Here is a 20200-nt window from a genome sequence, read left to right on the forward strand (position 1 = left end):
GAAGTGAGACTTACATCTGAGTGAGTCGCTCCACAGCCCTCTTGCCTGCCTCCCGGGAGCTGGCGTGGACCTTACAGCCATGCCACAGGTAGAGCGCCCCCTGTTGACTGTTGAGCAGTATGAGAGAACCTCGGGAGCGCAGGCTGCCACAGCGACAGTCCACCTCCAACAGACTGGCCTCCTCAGGCAGCTCCCCACGCACACAGAACAAACGCCAGACTCCTACAGGACATAGTGAGATTGCAGTTAGGAACACAGGTCTACACAGAACACATAGACACACAACCAGACACACACCCCACCTAAATTAGAGGAGGTAAAGCCAAGGTAATATCCCACCTGTGTTGTTGGTGGTGTCCGCTCGGCAGCCTTTGTGGATGACCAGACCTCCCTGGAAAAGCTGAAGGAAACATGGAGGCTCCTGCCCCTGGGGCACCATCACCTTCAACAGGACAACAACAACAACACAGGTAGAAACATCAGTCAACGAGCCTACTGTACTCAACAACCAAAGGCATCCTTCTCAGCAATAACACTGGTTTAAACGCAGGCCTCTGAAATGCTAGGCAGGTTTAACGATAGACATCCTATAATTTGCATGTCCTATATGTGATTCTATGGTTTTAACTGAGGCTATGGGTGGTTTAATAGTTTAACTGGAAGAACCACCCACCTGTGTTCCCTCATGACTCCTGAGGGCAGACGCGCCTCGCCCATTGATACTGGAGTGCCGGCCCTGCCAGATGAAGACAGCAGAGCACTCCCTCCCAGGCTGCCCGCTTTGATCCGCTGGGCTGAGAGTATAGGTCCAGCGGACCAGGTATGTGTCTCCTTCATGCAGCTGCCCTGGGCTCTCCAGCTGGACCTCGCTGTCCTCAAACTCCTGAATGTGCCAGGTATCCACGGCAACAGTGATCAGCTCCACCTGCCGCCCGTCCTCCAGGGGTACGATACCATGCCCCCTCTGAACGTCCACCCCCCCCAGGACTGTAGGGACCGCCCCGTCCCCTGGCACCGCCACCCCCTGCCCTGCCACCAGCGCCTTGGCATCACACGCACACAGAGACACACACTCTATCTGCTGCTGGGGCTGCTGGGGCAGGGGACTCTGCTGGGGCCACACTGGCATGGCAGTCTGCACAGAGAGACACAGTAGAGAGAGGAAGGGAGAGGAGAAATACGGTCAAAGAAGATCAGGCATCTTTCTCACAGTCACTCTGAATCTGTACAGGATGGGTTCCATTTGGCTTTGAGTCATGTGTTTCGCACATTGACTCGGGACCGGTACCCCCTGTATATAGCCTCGTTATTAGTATTTTATTGTTACTTTTGTTTATTTAGTAAATATTTTCTTAACCTTTTTTTCTTACAAGGTCATGTTGGTTAAACGGCTGATAAGTAAGCATTTCACGGTAAGGTCTACAGCTGTTGTATTCAGCGCATGTGACTAATACAATTTGATTTGAATTGATCTCTAACTAACCTGTGCCTCCTCCACCACCATTGCAGCGGTCTCCTCCTTATCTCCAGTCCAGTCCAGAAACTTCTCCCTGAAGAGGGCTGTCTCCTTGTGCTCAGAGACACAGCCAAACAGAGCCCAGCCGGGCCGTCTTTCACCTTGCCTGTACACAAATCACACACATAATGTATCAATGAATACAACAATATGTATTTAAATGAGGTATTTTACTATGTAAGCACATGTGTGGTGTGTACCTACGGCTCTATGCTGGGGTTGCAGTGTGTGGGGTCCAGTGGGTTGACCCTACAGTTGCTGTAGTCGTAGGGACCACCCCACACCTGCTGGGCCAGCTGTACAGCCACACTCCTGTCGCCAGGGACAACATCCTTCCCATGCCACAGGTACACCTCGCTGCCAAAGTCAAACACCAGGGCCTGGTAGAGAGACAGGGGAATAAACAGGCAGAGAGAGAGGCAGGAGACATACAGAGAGACAGAGGCAGAGAGAGAGAACTATTCAGAGATCAGATACTATCTGTAGTGTTGAAAATCACACAAAAGTTGATAGATGGCATTCCAGTTTATAATCTTTGTATTGAGTTAAAAACCCATTGCTTGATATGTAGCACCAAGGCAGCAATGGATGAGAAGCCACAGAAACACACAGGGGGATCCAAGGAGGGACTGACCTCAGTGGATCCCAGTAGGGAGACAGTAGGGATGGCTGCCCAGGCCTGCTCATGGGGTACCAGTCTGTTCTCCACCAGCCTGTACAAACAGTTAGACTCCACCACCCCACTCTCATACAGCTCATCCTCTTCTGGGGCTCCCGCTCCTACAGGGAACACACACATATACAATCACATATACAGTACACAAAGACAGACGCAAATGGTCACTTACTGGTTTCTTGCATACTTACTTTCTTGGTTTTTTACTTACTGACTGACTGACTGACTCAGTTTACTGACTGACTGACTTAATTACTTAGTTTACTTACTGACTGACTGATTTAGTTTTGAAAGTCAATATATATAAAAAATATTTAAATAAATAAAAAGAGTTCTTAACAGGGCGTGTTTTTTTTTACCCTCGCAGGTGTCGTATCCTTCAGACATGAGCTCGTCAAGACTGACTTACTGAGTATCTTAGTTAACTGACTGACTTAGTTTACTAACTTACTGACTGACTTAATTACTTAGTTTACTTACTGACTGATTTAGTTTACTGACTTACTGACTGACTTAGTTTACTGACTGACTTAGTTTACTTACTAACTGACTGACTTTATTAGTTAGTTTACTGACTGAATGACTGACTTAATTACTTAGTTTACTGACTGACTGACTTAGTTTACTTACTGACTGACTGACTGACTGAATTTACTGACTTACTTAGGTTACTTACTGACTGACTGACTTACTGAGTCACTTAGTTTACTTACTGACTGACTGTTTTTATTAGTTAGTTTACTGACTGAATGACTGACTTCATTACTTAGTTTACTGACTGACTGACTGACTCAATTTACTGACTTACTTGATTACTTCGTTTACTTACTGACTTACTGATTTAGTTTACTGACTTACTGAGTGTCTTAGTTTACTGACTTACTGACTGACTTAGTTTACTGACTTACTGACTGACTTAGTTTACTTACTAACTGACTGACTTTATTAGTTAGTTTACTGACTGAATGACTGACTTAATTACTTAGTTTACTGACTGACTGACTTAGTTTACTTACTGACTGACTGACTGAGTTTACTGACTTACTTAGGTTACTTACTGACTGACTGACTTACTGAGTCACTTAGTTTACTTACTGACTGACTGTTTTTATTAGTTAGTTTACTGACTGAATGACTGACTTCATTACTTAGTTTACTGACTGACTGACTGACTCAATTTACTGACTTACTTGATTACTTCGTTTACTTACTGACTTACTGATTTAGTTTACTGACTTACTGAGTGTCTTAGTTTACTGACTTACTGACTTACTTGGTTAACTTACTGACTGATTTAGTTTACTGACTTACTAACTGTCTTAGTTTACTAACTGACTTAGTTTACTGACTGACTTAGTTTACTTACTGAGTGATTTAGTTTACTTACTGAGTGACTTAGTTTACTTACTGACTGACTGACTTAGTTTACTTACTTCCCTAAAAGGCTGTTCTGGTTGTTTTAATAGGATTTTCACATAGTTTGTACAGTTCTTATTGTTTTGTCTACTGAGTGACAGAGTGGTTGGTGACTAGTTCTAGTCCGACCTCCGTATTGTGTCTTTCCTCCCAGAAGGTTCCAGAAGTCAGAGGCCAGGCTGTTGTCAGTATTGACCCCCTCCTCTAGGTGGATGACCCCACAGGCCCGGCAGCCCAGATCCCCCTGGGTCTGGATCAACGATGCCAGCTCTGACGCCTGGACAGAGACAGCAGAAGACAGGGAAACATCATCAGTGGCTTCACATTGTGTTTAAATGTAAAATGTACTTCAATGGTATTATTCAAAAACCATATATGGTTTGAATTACAGACGAATAAGACGCCCAACGGGAATCCCTCATGAACCATACAAGCCAGGGATCTAGTTAGCCAAGGAATAGAGAGTAGACAGTCAGCATGTGATACAATGTGTGTGTCGCGTGGAAGTCATACCTTGGCTTTCTCTGCTGTGTTGGCAAACTCTCCGCTCCAGAGGATGCAGTGAGTGGGTGTGACCAGCAGGAAGCAGTCTCCACTGTTCAGAGACCTGGCTGTGGGCTCCACTAGACGCACTTGCACATGATGCCAACCTGGCACCGTAGGAAACACATGCACATGTTGATTAGAGAGTTTGTATCCACACACATATCCACATATGCACACTCATAAACGTAATCATATGCACATGCACGCACACACACACACACACACACACACACACACACACACACACACACACACACACACACACACACACACACACACACACACACACACACACACACACAATCTGTACCGACCTTTGATGTGAATGAGCATGAGGTTGCTGATGGGCAGGTTGTTGTTGTTCGTCATTGACTCTGTGGAAGTGACATCACGCAGATCAACATTACTGAAGTCCTCTGTACTGGCCAGACCTGCTAGAGTTGAGTCAGCCATGTTGGAATTCTTGGCCACTGAGGGGTAGGACAGACATGGGACAGAGAGATCAGAGATGAGAAAGTCAGAAACAGTAAATAAGCAGATTGAAAAAGAAAAGAGCGAGAGAGAGAGCGAGAGAGAGAGAGAGAGAGAATGAAATATAGAGATAGCGAGAGAGAGAGAGTGAAAAATATAGAGAGAAAGAGAGATATCTCTCTGTTATATGTTAACGTCACTCACTCTTCTCCACTTGTGTCCTGTTAGTGTTCATGGTAGCCATGGTGACTCTCTCTCCCATGAAGTCCTGTCTGATGTCATCGCGGGCCGCCAGAGCACGCAGAGGGTTCCGGGAGCCCTGGGTCCTACGGGACGGACGCACCGACCGCCTGTGCTGCGCTACTTCTGATGTCAGCCTGCACACACACACGCACACACACCACAAAGAGGCATTAAGACACAAACACCCACAATGAAGACAATCATACAACTAGATAGAAGTGTACATGTAAACACAAACACACAACCCCCCCCCCCCCCCCCCCCCCCCACACTCACACACACAAACAAACTCACATGGGTGTGTTGGTCTGGCAGAGGGCACTGAGGTCCTGTTCCGGGTCAGTTCCATTGGCAGCACCAGCCCCAGCAGTGAGGGCAGAGGGTGAGGGGGGCAACACCTCCCTGTAGAAACCACCACACGTCTCCCGGTCATGGGGAGTGGCTGGGGGAGGAGAGGGGTACAACATGAGAGTTACAGGTTTTCCACTTCATTAGGATGCTCAAAGCATCACTGAGAAAAACACAGGAAGTTAGACAATAAATAGACACTAGCGGATAGACTTCAACTCTTAATCTGAGGTTTGGACAAATCATCGTACTATTCAGCCTGTCCACAATGGAATTCAGTTTGTCCAGCTTTGTATCCTCTTCCACCTCCATCCCAGGGTGACTGGAGATCTCTGTTGAGAGGAGAACCAGAGGTCAGGGAGGAGGATCTACAATCGCAAACCAGACACAAACATCTTTTCTCTTTTGTGGATGGGATATTTTTACCTTCACATGGGCATGCTGTTGCTGTGGCTCCTGTGGAGGGTCTCTTAGTGTGAGATGGATGGGTCTCGTGTATGTCCGATACAGGGGACACCAAATCTGCAATGGGACAATCCCACACAGGTCTGAGTGAGGGAAAGAAAGAGAGAACGAGAGAGAGAGAGAGAGAGAGAGAGAGAGAGAGAGAAAGAAAAAAAGGAGAAAGAGGGAAACCTCACCTCTCTTTGCCATGCGTCCGGCCACAGTGTACTGGGCTGAGCCGTTGGCGGCCCCTCCCCCTCTGGCCTTCCACTGCTCCTCACTCTCCTGTAGGGTTCTCATGCGCTCAGCCACCGACACCTGTGGCAGCTCCTCCTCTTCTACTGGTCTAGCGTGCTGCATGGGCAGAGACAGGGATCAGCGACCGTATAGTGACACCTACCAGTATGTGTGTGTGTGGCTTTGCTCGCGTGTGTGTGTGTGTGGGTCACCTTCTGTCTCCATTGGGGCTGAGAGAGGGTCTGGGTAGGAGAGGAGACCTCCTGGGCCTCATAGGAAGAGCTGGTCTGAGGAGGGAGAGAAAAAAAACGGATATGTGAAGGGGAACTACGTCAACATGTTTCACTGCAGTATCAACACAACGTAAATCACAGCACTCCAGCAAGTACATTTAAATGGAATATTGAGGGCCAATGGCGTGCAATGGACACACTTCACACTCACGCACCTGAACGTGTGCTTGCACACACACTCACCTGATTGTAACACATGACATATTGAGGTGTACTGTTCGAATAGACAGAGGAAAAGACAGGATCCTGGGGGGAGGGGAGGAGGAGGGGGAGGGGGAGGATAAAGGAATAAGCCCAGGATTGGGTAGAACAGAATAGAATAGATTTGATATGACTTGGACGAGCAACATAGTCAACAAACCAGGGTAATAAGTTCGGTTGAAATAACCAAACACAGAGGTTTGTAGGCAAGAGGGTGCACTATGTAGGGAATAGGGTGCCACAGAGCCAGCACTCCGCTTACCCAGCACTGAGGGTTGACAGCTGGTGCATCATGGGAGATCTCACTGTCTTCCTAAAGGGGGCAGCATTGGAACAGAGAGGGGGTGTGGTCGGGAAAGCCAAGAAAGAAAATATGGTGAGAGGAGCGAGCATAGCATAAAAAAAGAGATGGCAAAAAGGAGAAAGAGCGGGTGAAGAGCAATGAGAAACCTCCACAAAAGGTCTCTCTCTCACACACATACACACAACACAGAGAAGTGTCAACACTGTCCAGCTAAGGGGGCCGAATGGGGTCAAGAGGGTGTTCATGGAAGCCTCTCTATCTGTTAAGTCTAACTGTTAACATGTCATTCAGAGCCATTCAGCCCATTCCTGGGCATTAGCACCAGCAGAAGCTGCATCCATATCTAAGTAACGCAAGGTAGCTCTCAGGGATTGAATGCATAGTCAGGTATAGGGCTGGTGTAGGGCAGCTATGACATTCAAACACATACCATAGTAAGATATGGGGCTGGTGTAGGGCAGCTATGACATTCAAACACATACCATAGTAAGATATGTGGCTGGTGTAGGGCAGCTATGACATTCAAACACATACCATAGTAAGATATGGGGCTGGTGTAGAGCTGCTATGATGTTACGATGCTCCTTTGGTTTCAGTGAACTGGCAAAACTACAACAAACTCTCGTGTTAAGCACTCGGCTTCCTGAGCCAGCCCACACAACATGTCCGTTCAACCTTCAAGAACAGATAGGACAGCTAACTAATTCCTCCTGGCCACGCACGATGGCACCTTTTGAACCTTTTCACCTTTTTCTAAATAAATATACTATTTCAATATCATTTCTGGGCAGCGTGTGGACAGCATCCCCTCTTATCTCCTCTGTGATCGGTCCCCCTGGTGACCCTCATCCTCCCCTCTTTCCCTGACTGACAGGTTACACTAAACCCAACTGGTTGCAGAGAGCCACGCCGAGGATTAGAGACTACAAGTGGAAGACAGGGCCTTTTCTCTGGGCTGGGCTGGTGTGGAGTGTTACAGTAGGGCCAAGCCATAGTATCACAGACCCTGGGGACTAGGGATTGTCTGGGAGCCTCCTGTGGTGGATCTATCTATCTATCTGACTGAGAAGGATGTGTCCACAGCTGTCCGCTGCTCTGCTTTTCCAGGCTGAGACTGGATTTGCCCCATTGGGATTCTGAGCCTAAATATTCAAGATGCTAAACACAAGTGCAGACCCAAATCAACTATAAACAGCCAACCAACTGGCTCCGAAACACATGAGCTCAGTCCGTGTAAGATTTCCAATGCAAATCAGTGATGTCAGCTGTCCACCATTCCCAGTAGCTGCCTGCTCTGACTGAGGTCTGAAGTCCAGTAAGATGGCCGCTGGTCTTACCTTCCTCTGGCCCGCCAAGGTCACCTGGACGTGTTGTCTAGGAGGGGTGTCTCTCCTCACCCTGCTCCCCCTCTCCTCCTCTTCCTCCTCCCTGGAAGCATCTGACAACCTGCACAGAGACAGAGGGGAGGTCTAAGAAAAAGCAATGCAAATCTCTCTTGTGCTCATGCTCACTCGCTCGCGTACGCGCACACCTGAAAACACAAGGACAAACCTTCCATGACACTCAGCAATAGAGATCCCTCCTGCAGCACACACACATTTCAATACACGCTCAGGTTTACAACATTCCTGCAGCGTTCACGCACAGACACGTCATTTAAAAGGCCTGTATGTTGGCTCTTGTGTTCGTGTACCTGTCTCTCCCAGTGGTGTTCCCAGGGGGGTGCATCTGCCTCTCCTCCTGGGGGTGACCCTGCTCTGAGGAGGGCCTGGCTGGGCTACACACGGCCACCGTCTCCCTCCTGTTCCTGTTCCTCTGTCTCCAGGGGGCCGAGGAGGCTGGTCTCTCTCTACGAGGCACTGGTACGTTATCATGTCTCTCTGCCCTCCTCTCCTCCACCCCATTCCCCCTCTCCCCTCCTCCACTCTGGTCCTGCTGTCTGCCCTCCCTCATAGTGTCTCTGTCTCGGTCCCATTCTGGTCCTCCAGAGGGGCTCTTCCTCAGGATGCCTCTGATCTCTCCTGGCTCAGAGTCCCTGCGCTGCTGCTGGCCCTGCTGGGACGGGTCAGGTCCTGTGTTAGGCTCCACGTCGGCCCCGGGTCGAGGCTGGGCCTGGCGCACCTCACTGGGCCTCAGGTTGACGGACTGCTCCTGCTGCCGGTCGGCGAGGGTGGGGGACAGGCGCAGCGGGGGCAGCTGGATGGGGCCTTTCTGGAGCTGAGGGAGGACAAAGCGAGGAGAATACTGTCAGAGACATGATATGATAGATTCTACTCATCACAATAGTGTAAATTGGTATGAAAGCTAAGAGGTTACTACATATTTCTGAGTCATTTTGGACCTGTCTAATTTTCGTGTGATTGAATTGGGCGCTAGTGTAGTGTTATCCTCTGGACAGTGTTATGGTCGATATTGGTTTGATACTGATCAAATAAAACTATTGATCAATCCAGTGCTCAGAACAGTTAGAGGCTCCGTGTGACATTCAATTTGGGGTACAAACACCTACTCATATCGCACGTCAACATCCAGTACACACACACACACAATCCGCATTTCTCAGTTAAAGAAAGACACACACAATTGCTAATGTCATCTCTAATATTCCCTCTTCCGCTCCTCTAAGGCTGTCTTTCTTGGTCCCACACCCACTCACCAGACTGACCTCCTCCACGGTGATGGGCTGTGTGCGGTAGCGTGCCCCCTTCTGCCTGCGTCTCTCTGAGGGGACATGGGGAGTGGCATCCCCCTGGTTCCCTGGCACAGACAGCTTGTTGAACAGAGCCAGCTTCTCGCTCATAGTCAGCTTACTGTTCTCATCGTCCTCCACCGCCTCCGCCTCGGCCTGCACAGCCTGGGCCTCGCCTGACTCTGCTGGCTGGGGGGTGCTGCTGGGGTAGATAGGTAGGAGAAGAAGGATGGTGAATGGAAGCCATGGAAGAATAGTTCAAATAGAGAAACTGCCCTGTTAATTCAAATGCGGACTGACAGGAACTGTGGAACACAATGTGAGATATTTGCAACATTAAACCTGTTAAATGTAATGGCAAAATGTAGACTTCTGCCTGAATAGACATACCCAAAATTGTATTTTATCATGAGAAGGTCATAAACAATGCCTAGTAATGTTTAGACTGCGAGAAAGATTCAAATCTCACCTTACTGGTAAAAATAGGTATAGATTCCTGAGGAGCAGTCACTTTTGAGGACACAAACCCAAGTACACAGTAAAAAACATGAAATATTTTATATTATGTATTTTCTATTTGACAAATCTGTATGAATAAGCCTTGAAAATATTATATGCTTTCTAAATATAGTACAATCAAATTGCAAAATGACTAACTATAAGATTTCACCTTCCTTGTATCTGTAAAACACATATTTGCATGTTTGGCATATTTTCTTAAGGTTTCTCTTGATTAAATAATCTGCCTCCACCCTTCTGGACATCACACTGGGTTCTAGCTTGGCTTCCTGAACTCGTTATGAAATCGCCTTTCATCTCGTATTAATATTGTCCATCTATCTTTTGTTTCAAATCTATGAATTATTTTCAATTACTTTGATAAAAATTGGCTATGAATCGATATCTGAATGTGCTAGAGCGACGAACCCACGCTCTCCTGCTGCGCTAGGATCTAAAGGATTGCAGGCATATGATTTGTCAGTGGCTGTGATGTGTTCAGCCAGGAGTTGATGGACAGTCGTAAGAGCGAATTAAATGGTAGGCGGGACATCCCAGCTTCAAGTGATGTCACAGCCTGAGTCACAGAAGAGGAAGAGGACTAGGGCTACTGCTGAATGCAAGCCATTTCGATCTACGGTGTCCACACATCGATTTATAAGCAAAAATGTTGGTCAGAACCAGTACCAAAAGCACGCTAGTCCCCTATTTAGGGGAGTTTACATCTAAGAGGTATCATACCAAAAGGTCTTACTATAATGCATTATCTAGAATGCTATACATAAACCGTATCACATCTTTAATCCTTTATGATCTCATAACCTGCCTTCCGTGTAGATTCCACAACCCACTGGGGCAAGGAATTTTAATGTCTGAGAAGCCAATGTGTTTTGCATACGGTCTGCCAACACCTCACTGCCAACCGATACAATATATCCTTGTCCATTAACCACCGAGGTGTGACCTTTGACCCTGCTCACCTGGTGGCCACCACCACCTCCTCACAGGTAATTGGCTGAGTGAGTGAGCGGTGCTCGTTGCCGCGGCGTCCTCTGCGTTCATACGTGGCGCTGACAGAGCGAGGCTTCAGAAAGGAGGAGGCCTCAGGGGCTGCTGTCTTCTCTAGCGCCTGCCACAAAGAGAAATAGGGAGAAGAGAAAAAGAAAGTGAGAGAAATAGTAATTCATAACATTTATGTTGATAATTGATACGTAATATCTGACCATGACATGTTGCACAATAATGCCTTTGCCACAGGTGTATAATCAACACCTAGATCAAACAGAGCACATAATGGTTGAAATAACAGAGAAATGACAAAAAATGTCCTCTCCTTTTTTCCGTCTCTTTCATTTGAAAGTCTCTCCCTTTCCTGGCATTTGAATGGAGGTGCAGTTCTGTAGGCGGCGGTCGGATAGCTGGTGAATAAACCAGGGATCTGTAAAGGTGCTGTGGGTGGCCTATGTAAGAAGGTAGAGGAGAGGGATAGAATGCCAGGCCTGCAGGTCACAGTGTAACCAGAGCTCCCTCAGTAGTGTACCGTTACCTCCCTGGCCCTCCCTCCTGGCCCCCCCTCCACCAGCCAGCCTGACAGGAGCTAGCTACAGGCTAATTACAACCACCTGTTAATGCCTGTTCATGGCTTGATAGTCCCTGGCTACTTTTCACCTAGGTTTCGACAGATGCTATGTGACTAAAACCCATCAGGAAGTGAAATATAATAAAACATTGACCAATGGGAGGAAACTAAGAACAGAAGGTTCCATCTGCATGCACTCTGTGGTCTGGCTTCCTGATATATTAGTACAGTACTATTATACAAGGCCCTGTCTGGATCCGAGAGCAGCACCTGTTTGGCCATTCATACTCCTCAACATTAGCTCGGTGTGTTCAGCTCTGCATGCTCAGCTCAGCCTGCTGGCTCGTCATGCGTTGCTCCGTGACTGGTGAGCAGCCGCCAGGACTGGTACATGATATCTCTCTCGCTCTCTCTCTGTCTCTCTCTCTCTCTCTCAACATGTTCTCTGTTGTGTGTGTTGATGTGCTGTTGTGAGACATAAGCCCTGTGTAGCCCCCCTGGTCTCCGTGGTGATGACCTTTTGTGATCAGGCATGGAGACGGACAACATGGTACAAGGGAACAGGAGGGGGGTCCTGGGAGAGGGTCCTGTTTCACAGCAAAGGCTGAGCTAGATGGGCGTGCTTACTTTAAACAAAGACATCTTGTCCGCCACACTCATCTTGGCTCTGTCGTCTGTCTTCACATCAGCTGTGGGGGGGGGTACATGACATTAAATATATCCATCCAGTCAGGCAAACAGAGGTAAAATACAGTAAGAGTTAAGTACATGCGCACTCAAAGACACACCATGTTAAAATGTCAAGTCCCTTGTCAGCCTGTCTGTGTCATCAGCAGGGATATCATTTTGCCATCACTGAGCCTGCCAAACACATTAACCCCCTGAATAAAAAATAGTCAAACAAAAAAATTGAACAGCACCCAACACATATAGCAAACTCACAGTCCCTGTCATACAGCAAAAATAGTTCTCCTGCATCATAGTAGCAGTCAGGCCTGTCAGTCAAGCCGTCGGACCACTGCGACACAATGCGATAGACTGATCCCCCTTCGTGTGAGGCCATCGCCCTGCACCTGGCCCTTACTACACTGTCACATGGCACCACCACCACTCTCTCTCAGCTGGCACCGCTAGCTGCCTACTTCTCCTCTCACCTGGCTTGAACTTAACGACCACACAGCTCATCCTTTTGACCAGGCAGTTGGACGGCAAACGCTGATCGTGTGAGTGTCAACTGTCTCTGTTGTGTCTAACACTGCTCTCAATGGCCATTTAATCATTGTATTTTAGGTGGACAGCCAAATGAATGCATGAGAGAGAACTTATTGGACAGCTACTGTGGGGACAATTTTTTTATAGTGGCTGGGTGGTGCTCAGGCATTCATTTATGGCTCATAAATCCATCCCCACCGAGGAACTTCAACATTCTACCGTCACCCTGTTCCCATCTGGGTGTGGTGGAGTGTTTAAAAATAAAATCCCTTGATTTATTTGATATTCTGTTTATTATAGACGTTCTATAATGGCAGCTCTGGAGCTGGGGTTGAGTGTAAGTAGAGGTCAGAGTATATTTCATCAGGTTCACTGTTATGAACGTACTGTTATACAGTAACTGTTAGTTGATATAGGTTTGTGTGTTTATATTATCGGTTGTTTTTGAGTGAAAATGGAAAAACAAAAACAGTTATCCCTTCTGACCCCGTGTTGTCCACCCCTGTCTGTCTGTCTGTCTGTCTGTCTCTCAGCTACAGTGTGATGAGAAATGCCTATTACAGTAGCCTGCTGAGCCATTTTATCACACGCTACTTGTAGAGACAAGTGCTGATCAGAGCGCTTTGCCACCTCCTATCTCCCATGTCGGCATTTCTGTGATCGAGAGAGAGAGCACCTGCTCTTCTTTGTCACTGTGTTAAACCATTACCTTCGCAGCACACAAAGCACTCATGCCTGTTTTCTTCTCTCTCCTCTCTACTCTCATTCTCTCTCTCTCTCCCCTCTCTCTCTCTCTTCTCTCCCCTCCTCCCTCCTTCTCTCTCTTGGCCCTCCTCTGTTTGCTTCTCTTCTCTCTCTTCTCTTCTTCTCTTCTCTCTGCCCTCTCTCTCTCTCTCTCTCTTCTCTCTCTCTCTCTCTTTCCTCTTCTCTCTCTCTCATCTCTCTCTCTCTCTCTCGTCTCTCTCTTCTCTCTCTCTCTCGTCCTCGTCTCGGCTCTCTCTGTCGTCTCTCTCTCACACCTCTCTCTCTCTCTTCCTCGTCTCTTCTCCTCACCTCTGTTTCTCTCTCTCCCCCTTCTCCTCCACTCCCTCTCCTCCCCTCTCTCTCCTCCCCCTCATCCCCCTCTCCCTACCCTCCCTCTCTCTCCCCCCCCCCTTCCTCTCCCTCCCTCCCTCCCTCCCTCTCCCTCCCCTCCCTCCCTCTCTCTCATCTCTCTCTCTCTCCCCCTCCCTCCCTCTCCTCTCTCTCCCTCCCCTCTCTCTCTCTCTCTCTCCCTCCCTCCCTCCCTCCCTCTGTTTCTCTCTCTCTCTCCCCCTCCTCCCTCCTCCTCCCTTCCCTCCCTTAGGTTTCTCTCTCTCTCTCCCCCTCTCCCTCCCTCCCTCCCTCTGTTCTCTCTCTCTCTCTCCCCCTCTCCCTCCCTCCCTCCCTCCCTCTGTTCTCTTCTCTCTCTCCCCCTCTCCCCCTCCCTCCCTCCCTCTGTTTCTCTCCCTCTCTCCCTCTCTCTCTCTCCTCTCTCTCTCTCCTCTCTCTCTCCCTCTCTCTCTCTCCCTCCCTCCCCCCCCACTCAGTTAACACAGCGGCGGTTACAGAGGCTGTGCAATAGGCAATGGATCAGCCGTTTGTGTGGCAAAATAAAACAGGCCATGTGAGAGCCAGGTGGGCAGGGTTCGTTACCTTTTGCGTTTCGCCTCTTCCTCTAGCAGCCTGTGGGGCACACAGAGAGGGAGAGACATAGAGACAGAGAGAGAGAGAGAATCAACACGTGGTCATTGGCTGAAACATGCACACAAGACAAAAGATGAGAGGAGTTTGACCATGCTCATTCCTGCCTGGTGTAATTCTCTCTTTTCACTCTCTCTCTGATGTCTGTGCAGGTTACTGGATCTCACACACAGACCCAGGCTCCTGGGTCATATCTGCACACTCAACAAAGCAACACAGTTCATGTCAAGGTTGCTATCAAGCGCCATGAACGGATGCAAACATACACGCAAATCATGCCGCTTGCCAGTGTACAAAGGCCAAACTATTTCAATACATAACCACAAGGACCACCAACAGAGATGCTCCTCTATCAGGGGACAGTAAATATCTGGAAAGCATTTACATGCATACAAACCGTTATCACACGCTATCAAAACAATCAGAAAAGAAGAAACAAAACACAGCAACGGCACAAAACACTGCAAACCTCTCCACCTGAAGAGTAACCAAACTAGGGCAGAGTCTTCCAGATGAGCCCCAGGCTTAACCTGCATGCTGTGATATGACCTGGTTGATATGGCTGGCCGCAGCACACAAGTCCCTACCCGCCGCTCTCCTGCACCTCGCAGGCTGTGATCGGCTGTGTCCTGAAGCGCTCGTTGGTTTTGCGGCCCCCGCCTGACACCCCAGGGAGGTAGCGACGGGTGCGCTGCCGTCCCCCCTCCGAGCCCGGCTTTACAGCCAGGTCAAGGGAAGAGGCCGCGCGGCCACTGTCGGGACTACTATCCCCAACCACGGAGGAAAAGGGTGAGCATCGGGAGAGAAGGGGAGAGAGAGATAGTGAGAAAATGGAAGCAGTGCGACTGACGCCCACACATATTCAGAATAACAACACACACACAGGCCGTAACATGCAGGAGACCCTACACTTTCTCAGGCTGTGTTCCAGTCCCGGTCTGCTGCAGCAGGGCACTCCTCAACTGGCCCACCGACACCCGCGTTTGCAGCTGGGCCGCGTCGGGTCCAGGGGGGCCTGGGGGAGCTAGGGGCTCCCCCCCACTCAACATGCCGGCAGAGCCAGAAGAACACTGCCTGGGGGCGGGGGAGGAGGGAGGTGGGAGAGAGGTGGCATAAGGAAAGTGGCAAACTACCACAACGACGCCAATTCCTAAAGAGCACTCCTGACAAAGTATTGTACCTCTTACAGGAAAGAGAGTCCAGGCCAGCAGGTTATAATACACACATGGAGGAATCAATGTGATCTCTGCTGTACTAGTACTGCATGACGCTGGGAGTCGGGTTTAGCTCGCTCCGTTTGAATTAGCAACAAAGGCCATAAAGCACAGGTGAACTCTGACCACTGTTTTACGAGGCTGAAAGGTCACAGGAAAGAATTTTCACTGGAGGAGGAGCTTGGTGACTGGTGGGGGGGGGGGGGGTGTTTCATCAATCTGTTGTTAGGGAACAGGGAAAAGGCCAGTCTGTTGGGGCTGTTACTCTATGTGTACATGGCCTGATACTGTATAAGACAGCAATTCACTGATGTCCAGCAGACATTACCTGCATACTTTCAGCATAACTAGGTTCAGTGGTCTGAGTCAGCATGTGGGGTGACATCACAGTCAGTGTATGCAATCTGTCTGCCGCATCACTCTTTTGTCTTCTTGCTTGGGGTCGAGAAGGATCTCCACTACTGATTGGCTAATGGCTACACATGGAAGGGACTCACCTTCGGATGTATGTTGGGTCTGCAGCAGTGTCTGCCTCAAAGCCGTTGGAGACTCCCCTCGGTTCTGACTCCAGAGGGGTGTTGCTCTCCCTCCTGCCCCCCTCCGGCCCCCCCGCTCTGCCGTTCACCCCCCCAGAGAGGATCCTGTCTGAGTTCATGAGAGTCCCATCCCTCCTCACCCACTTGGATGGGAGCTCCTCCATGTTGCCATAGCGTTCTTGTAGCTCCCGTCTCCTTTCGGCCTTGTAGCGGGCGATCCGCTCCGATCTGGGCTCCAAGGCGGGGTTCTCTATAGTGTCCATGCTGCCTGTTCCTCTCCCTGTCTGTTCCTCTCCCTGTCTGTCTCAGTAAGTCTCCTTTAACAATGACCTGGGCATTGATGACTCAAAACCTCGAGAGATTCCCCCCTATGTCACTTCTCAGCTATTAGACACCAAAGGATAAATGGTCAAAAAGGTCCAAAGTTGGCAGGCAGAACCAATCAGCACCTCCGTTGTTGGCATTGGGAATGTCTTCTTCCAATCAGCAGGGTGTAAGACAGACAAATCATTCCTTTGAGCTCATTGCTCTGCTGAGACAGAGGGAGCAATAGAAACGTCAGATAACTGCGATATCTCACTTTCTCAATCAGTTAGCCACACATTCATTCACAACCAGTTGAATAATTCATTCATTGTTTGTTTCACATCCGTATGTTCTTGGTTAAGTCAATCACTACGACATAAACATACCACCAGCCTACAAGTGCACTATTACATCAAATGACATGACGCTATGACGGAACAAAAACCTAAAAGAATTTACAGTGGCCCGATTTGACACACATCTTTCTGACACCCACATAGCACTGAACCAAAACAAACCATACCTAGTTGAAATGTCCCTTATAAAATCAGCGTCTTGCTTCATCTCATTTTAAAGCAGCATGCCATCTGTAGGCAACCGGCTACATTATGATTGCCCCCTCTTTTTTTCTCTTTCCTTCCCATGTCGCCAGTCTCTCTCTCTTCGCTCTTTCTCCCTCCTCTTTCCTGCTGAAGCCCTGTAAGATAACCTGCTCTGAAAAGCAGGAATCTCCCCTTGCACTGAAACCCTATACCACTGCCAGCAAGCCAGCCAGCCAGTCAGCTAGCCAGTCAGCTCCACTTCAGTCCCTACAGTACATGGCTGACTGTCTGCAGGTTTCTCAGTAGAATTCCACTGGTTTTCATTAAGGTTGGACAGGATCAGTGGCTCTTGCTGTCAACGTTAGTTAGTTAGTGCCTTCCTATGTCAGCGAGCTGAACATGTGGAGACGCTGTCCGGCAAGTGATAAATTCACTAACAAAACAAAAGATTACATTTATAAAGTAAATCACATTTTAAAATAGGCCTACCCAGAGTTGGTATAGTTCGCTGGCTTTTCAAACCCAGTCATAGTTTACGTAGGCTACCGCATTCATTCTGATCCTCTACCAATAACATGGTACTAAACATGTCATTGGGAATGTATGTCCCTAGTAATGTCCCTGAGCAGGACTGTCCATACTCACTCATCTGACAGTCTCTAAATGTCTCTCTCAACAAGCACACACATGCAAAACCTACACCCTGGCTACTAGCTTACCTGGCTGTTTGAACACAAACAAGGATCTGAACCACTAATCAAATACAAATAATGACATCACCACATTTGTATTCTCAATCAGTAGGGACTTGAGCCATTTGATAGGCCGCCCAAAATGTGGCGTGTGAGTGGTGTTCTGAAATGGCTAAATGTTAGCGTTGGCATTCCTGTCCCTTCCCCACCACAGCTGAAACACAATGGGGCCTATGGAACAATGAGCAGAGAGCTATGGGACTCATAGGACTTAGCACAGCAGAGCTACTGCAGGCTTAAGGGCACTGTACTCTGTGGTGGTCTGTAAGAGTCATGGTGTCACCATAAACGGATAAACACAGACATCGATTACACTGTAGACACACCGCTTACTCTGGGTGTATTGGGAATGGTGTGAGACAAGAGTGTTTTCCAGATTGCAAGCTTATATACGGAAGACATGATTTGACCTTTAAATAGATTTTGCATTCCCTCCTCACTCTTTGACTGCAGCTCTCAGACAGCGTGAGCAAGCGACTTACATAGAGCCAGGTGAATCTGCAAATCTGACGTTGCCGCAGACGACAGCAAAGGGCCAGGCACCGAAAGCTGAGCTGTCAGACGCAGTGATCCCCATGGGACATCAAGATTCAGAAGGGCAGCTGTGTTAGTGTGCTCGCGTGTGTATGTTTGTGTATGTGAGGTCAAGTTCAACACAACCACAAAATTGACTACCACAAGAATAGAGACAGCTTGGTTAGTATAGCCCTACCGTCTCAAGAATAAGAGAGGGCAAGATGAGAAACGTCCCAATACCGTGTAATTGAGTGTAAGACAATGAAGACGGAGACAGAGAGTGTCCATCTTTTGGGCAGACCGGTGCAGAGGTCATGTGACGGGCTAGGCAAGGCTGGGTTGGGCGAGAGAGGTTGGTTGCCATTGGAGCTCGGCATGGATCATCAGCCCCTAATCCAGTAACACTAGCTGACAAGCTTGGTCTAAAGCACCCGGATGAACAGACTTGTTAGTACTCGCTAGGAATACACAGAGAAATGAGACTGTATACACTATTTGCCAAGATAAAGTTGAATCAACATGCACATAGAAGTTCATAGAGAGGCAAAACGGAAGGTGGGTATCGTATCTCCCCGCATGTCATTGTAAACAGAGCTGAGGTGAGGTAGTCACGGACACTATGTTTTATGTCCCTCTTTCACCCTGGTCCCACGCTGACCCTGAGGACACACGGGGCATTGAGGAACTGCTATGAACAGCATTAATGTACACTATATATACAAAAGGTATATGGACACCCATTCAAATGAGTGGATTCGGCTATTTCAGCCACACACGCTGCTGACAGGTGTATAAAATCGAGCGCACTGCCATGCAATCTCCATAGACAAACACTGGCAGTAGAATGGCCTTACTGAAGAGCTCGGTGACGTTCAACGTCATAGGATTCCACCTTTCCAAGTCACTTCATCAAATTTCTGCCCTGCTAGAGCTATTGTGAAGTGGAAACGTCGAGGAGCAACAACGGCTCAGCCGCGAAGTGGTAGGCCACACAAGCTCACAGAACGGGACCACCGAGTGCTGAAACGTGTAGCGCGTAATAATTGTCTGTCCTCAGTTGCAACACTCACTACCAACTTCCAAACTTCCTTTGGAAGCAAGTCAGCACAAAAACTGTTCATCGGGAACTTCATGAAATGGGTTTCCATGGCCGAGCAACCGCACAAAAGCCTAAGATCACCATGTGCAAAGCCACCATTGGACTCTGGAGCAGTGGAAACGCGTTCTCTGGAATGATGAATTAAGCTTCACCATCTGGCAGTCTGATGGACGAATCTGGGTTTGGCATCCGGATGCCAGGAGAACGCTACCTGCCCGAATGCATAGTGCCAACTGTAAAGTTTGGTGGAGGAAGAATAATGGTCTGGGGCTGTTTTTCATGGTTCGGGCTAGGCCCCTTTGTTCCAGTGAAGGGAAATCTTAACACTACACCCTACAAAGACATTCTAGATGATTCTGTGCTTTCAACTTTGTGGCAACAGTTTGGGGAATGCCCTTTCCTGTTTCGGCATAACAATGTCCACGTGCACAAAGCGAGGTCCATACAGAAATGGTCTGTCGAGATCGGTGTGGAATAAATTGACTGGCCTGCACAGAGCCCTGACCTCAACCCCATCGAAAAACCTTTAGGATGAATTGGAACGCCGACTGCGAGCCAGGCCTAATCGCCCAAAATCAGTGCCCGACTTCACTAATGCTCTTGTGGCTGAATGGAAGCAAGTCCCCACAGAAATCTTCCAACATTAAGCGGTAAGGCTTCCCTGAAGAGTGGAGGCTGTATTAGCAGCAAAGGGGAACCAACCCAATATTAATGGCCATGATTTTGGAATGAGATGTTCGATGAGCAGGTGTCCACATACTTTTGGTCATGTAGTGCAGGACAGTGGCGGCTCCTGAAGGGAGGATGGCTCATAATAATGGCTGGAACAGAGCAAATGGA

General features: G+C 48.5%; 1 protein-coding gene across 7 annotated transcripts in view; it reads right to left on the reverse strand.

The window, feature by feature from the left end:
* The window catches only part of LOC109897279 (supervillin-like), a 33873-nt gene that overhangs the window by 8023 nt on the left and 5650 nt on the right, over window positions 1-20200 (reverse strand). For 2 of the 7 annotated variants that reach the window (XR_004211272.1, XM_031833937.1), the window contains exons 1-24: window positions 14983-15067; window positions 14348-14377; window positions 12089-12150; window positions 10863-11011; window positions 9352-9586; window positions 8389-8912; window positions 8033-8141; window positions 6654-6704; window positions 6374-6436; window positions 6110-6184; window positions 5858-6014; window positions 5643-5738; window positions 5468-5548; window positions 5163-5310; window positions 4830-5002; window positions 4469-4624; window positions 4122-4258; window positions 3738-3885; window positions 2151-2296; window positions 1721-1896; window positions 1484-1622; window positions 674-1135; window positions 340-442; window positions 15-222 (exon numbers count right to left, since the gene is read on the reverse strand). Coding sequence is in view for 6 of the 7 variants with exons in the window: in XM_031833937.1 (XP_031689797.1) it covers window positions 15-222; window positions 340-442; window positions 674-1135; window positions 1484-1622; window positions 1721-1896; window positions 2151-2296; window positions 3738-3885; window positions 4122-4258; window positions 4469-4624; window positions 4830-5002; window positions 5163-5310; window positions 5468-5548; window positions 5643-5738; window positions 5858-6014; window positions 6110-6184; window positions 6374-6436; window positions 6654-6704; window positions 8033-8141; window positions 8389-8912; window positions 9352-9586; window positions 10863-11011; window positions 12089-12121 (3569 nt within the window). In the remaining variant the exon portion in view is untranslated. Of the gene's footprint in view, window positions 1-14; window positions 223-339; window positions 443-673; window positions 1136-1483; window positions 1623-1720; window positions 1897-2150; window positions 2297-3737; window positions 3886-4121; window positions 4259-4468; window positions 4625-4829; window positions 5003-5162; window positions 5311-5467; window positions 5549-5642; window positions 5739-5857; window positions 6015-6109; window positions 6185-6373; window positions 6437-6653; window positions 6705-8032; window positions 8142-8388; window positions 8913-9351; window positions 9587-10862; window positions 11012-12088; window positions 12151-14347; window positions 14378-14982; window positions 15068-16106; window positions 16198-20200 lie in introns of those variants that run through there. The other 5 variants (XM_031833939.1, XM_031833940.1, XM_031833941.1 and 2 more) reach the window with 5 other exon arrangements.

Source organism: Oncorhynchus kisutch, linkage group LG10 (assembly GCF_002021735.2).
Source record: "Oncorhynchus kisutch isolate 150728-3 linkage group LG10, Okis_V2, whole genome shotgun sequence".
Taxonomy (NCBI): domain Eukaryota; kingdom Metazoa; phylum Chordata; class Actinopteri; order Salmoniformes; family Salmonidae; genus Oncorhynchus; species Oncorhynchus kisutch.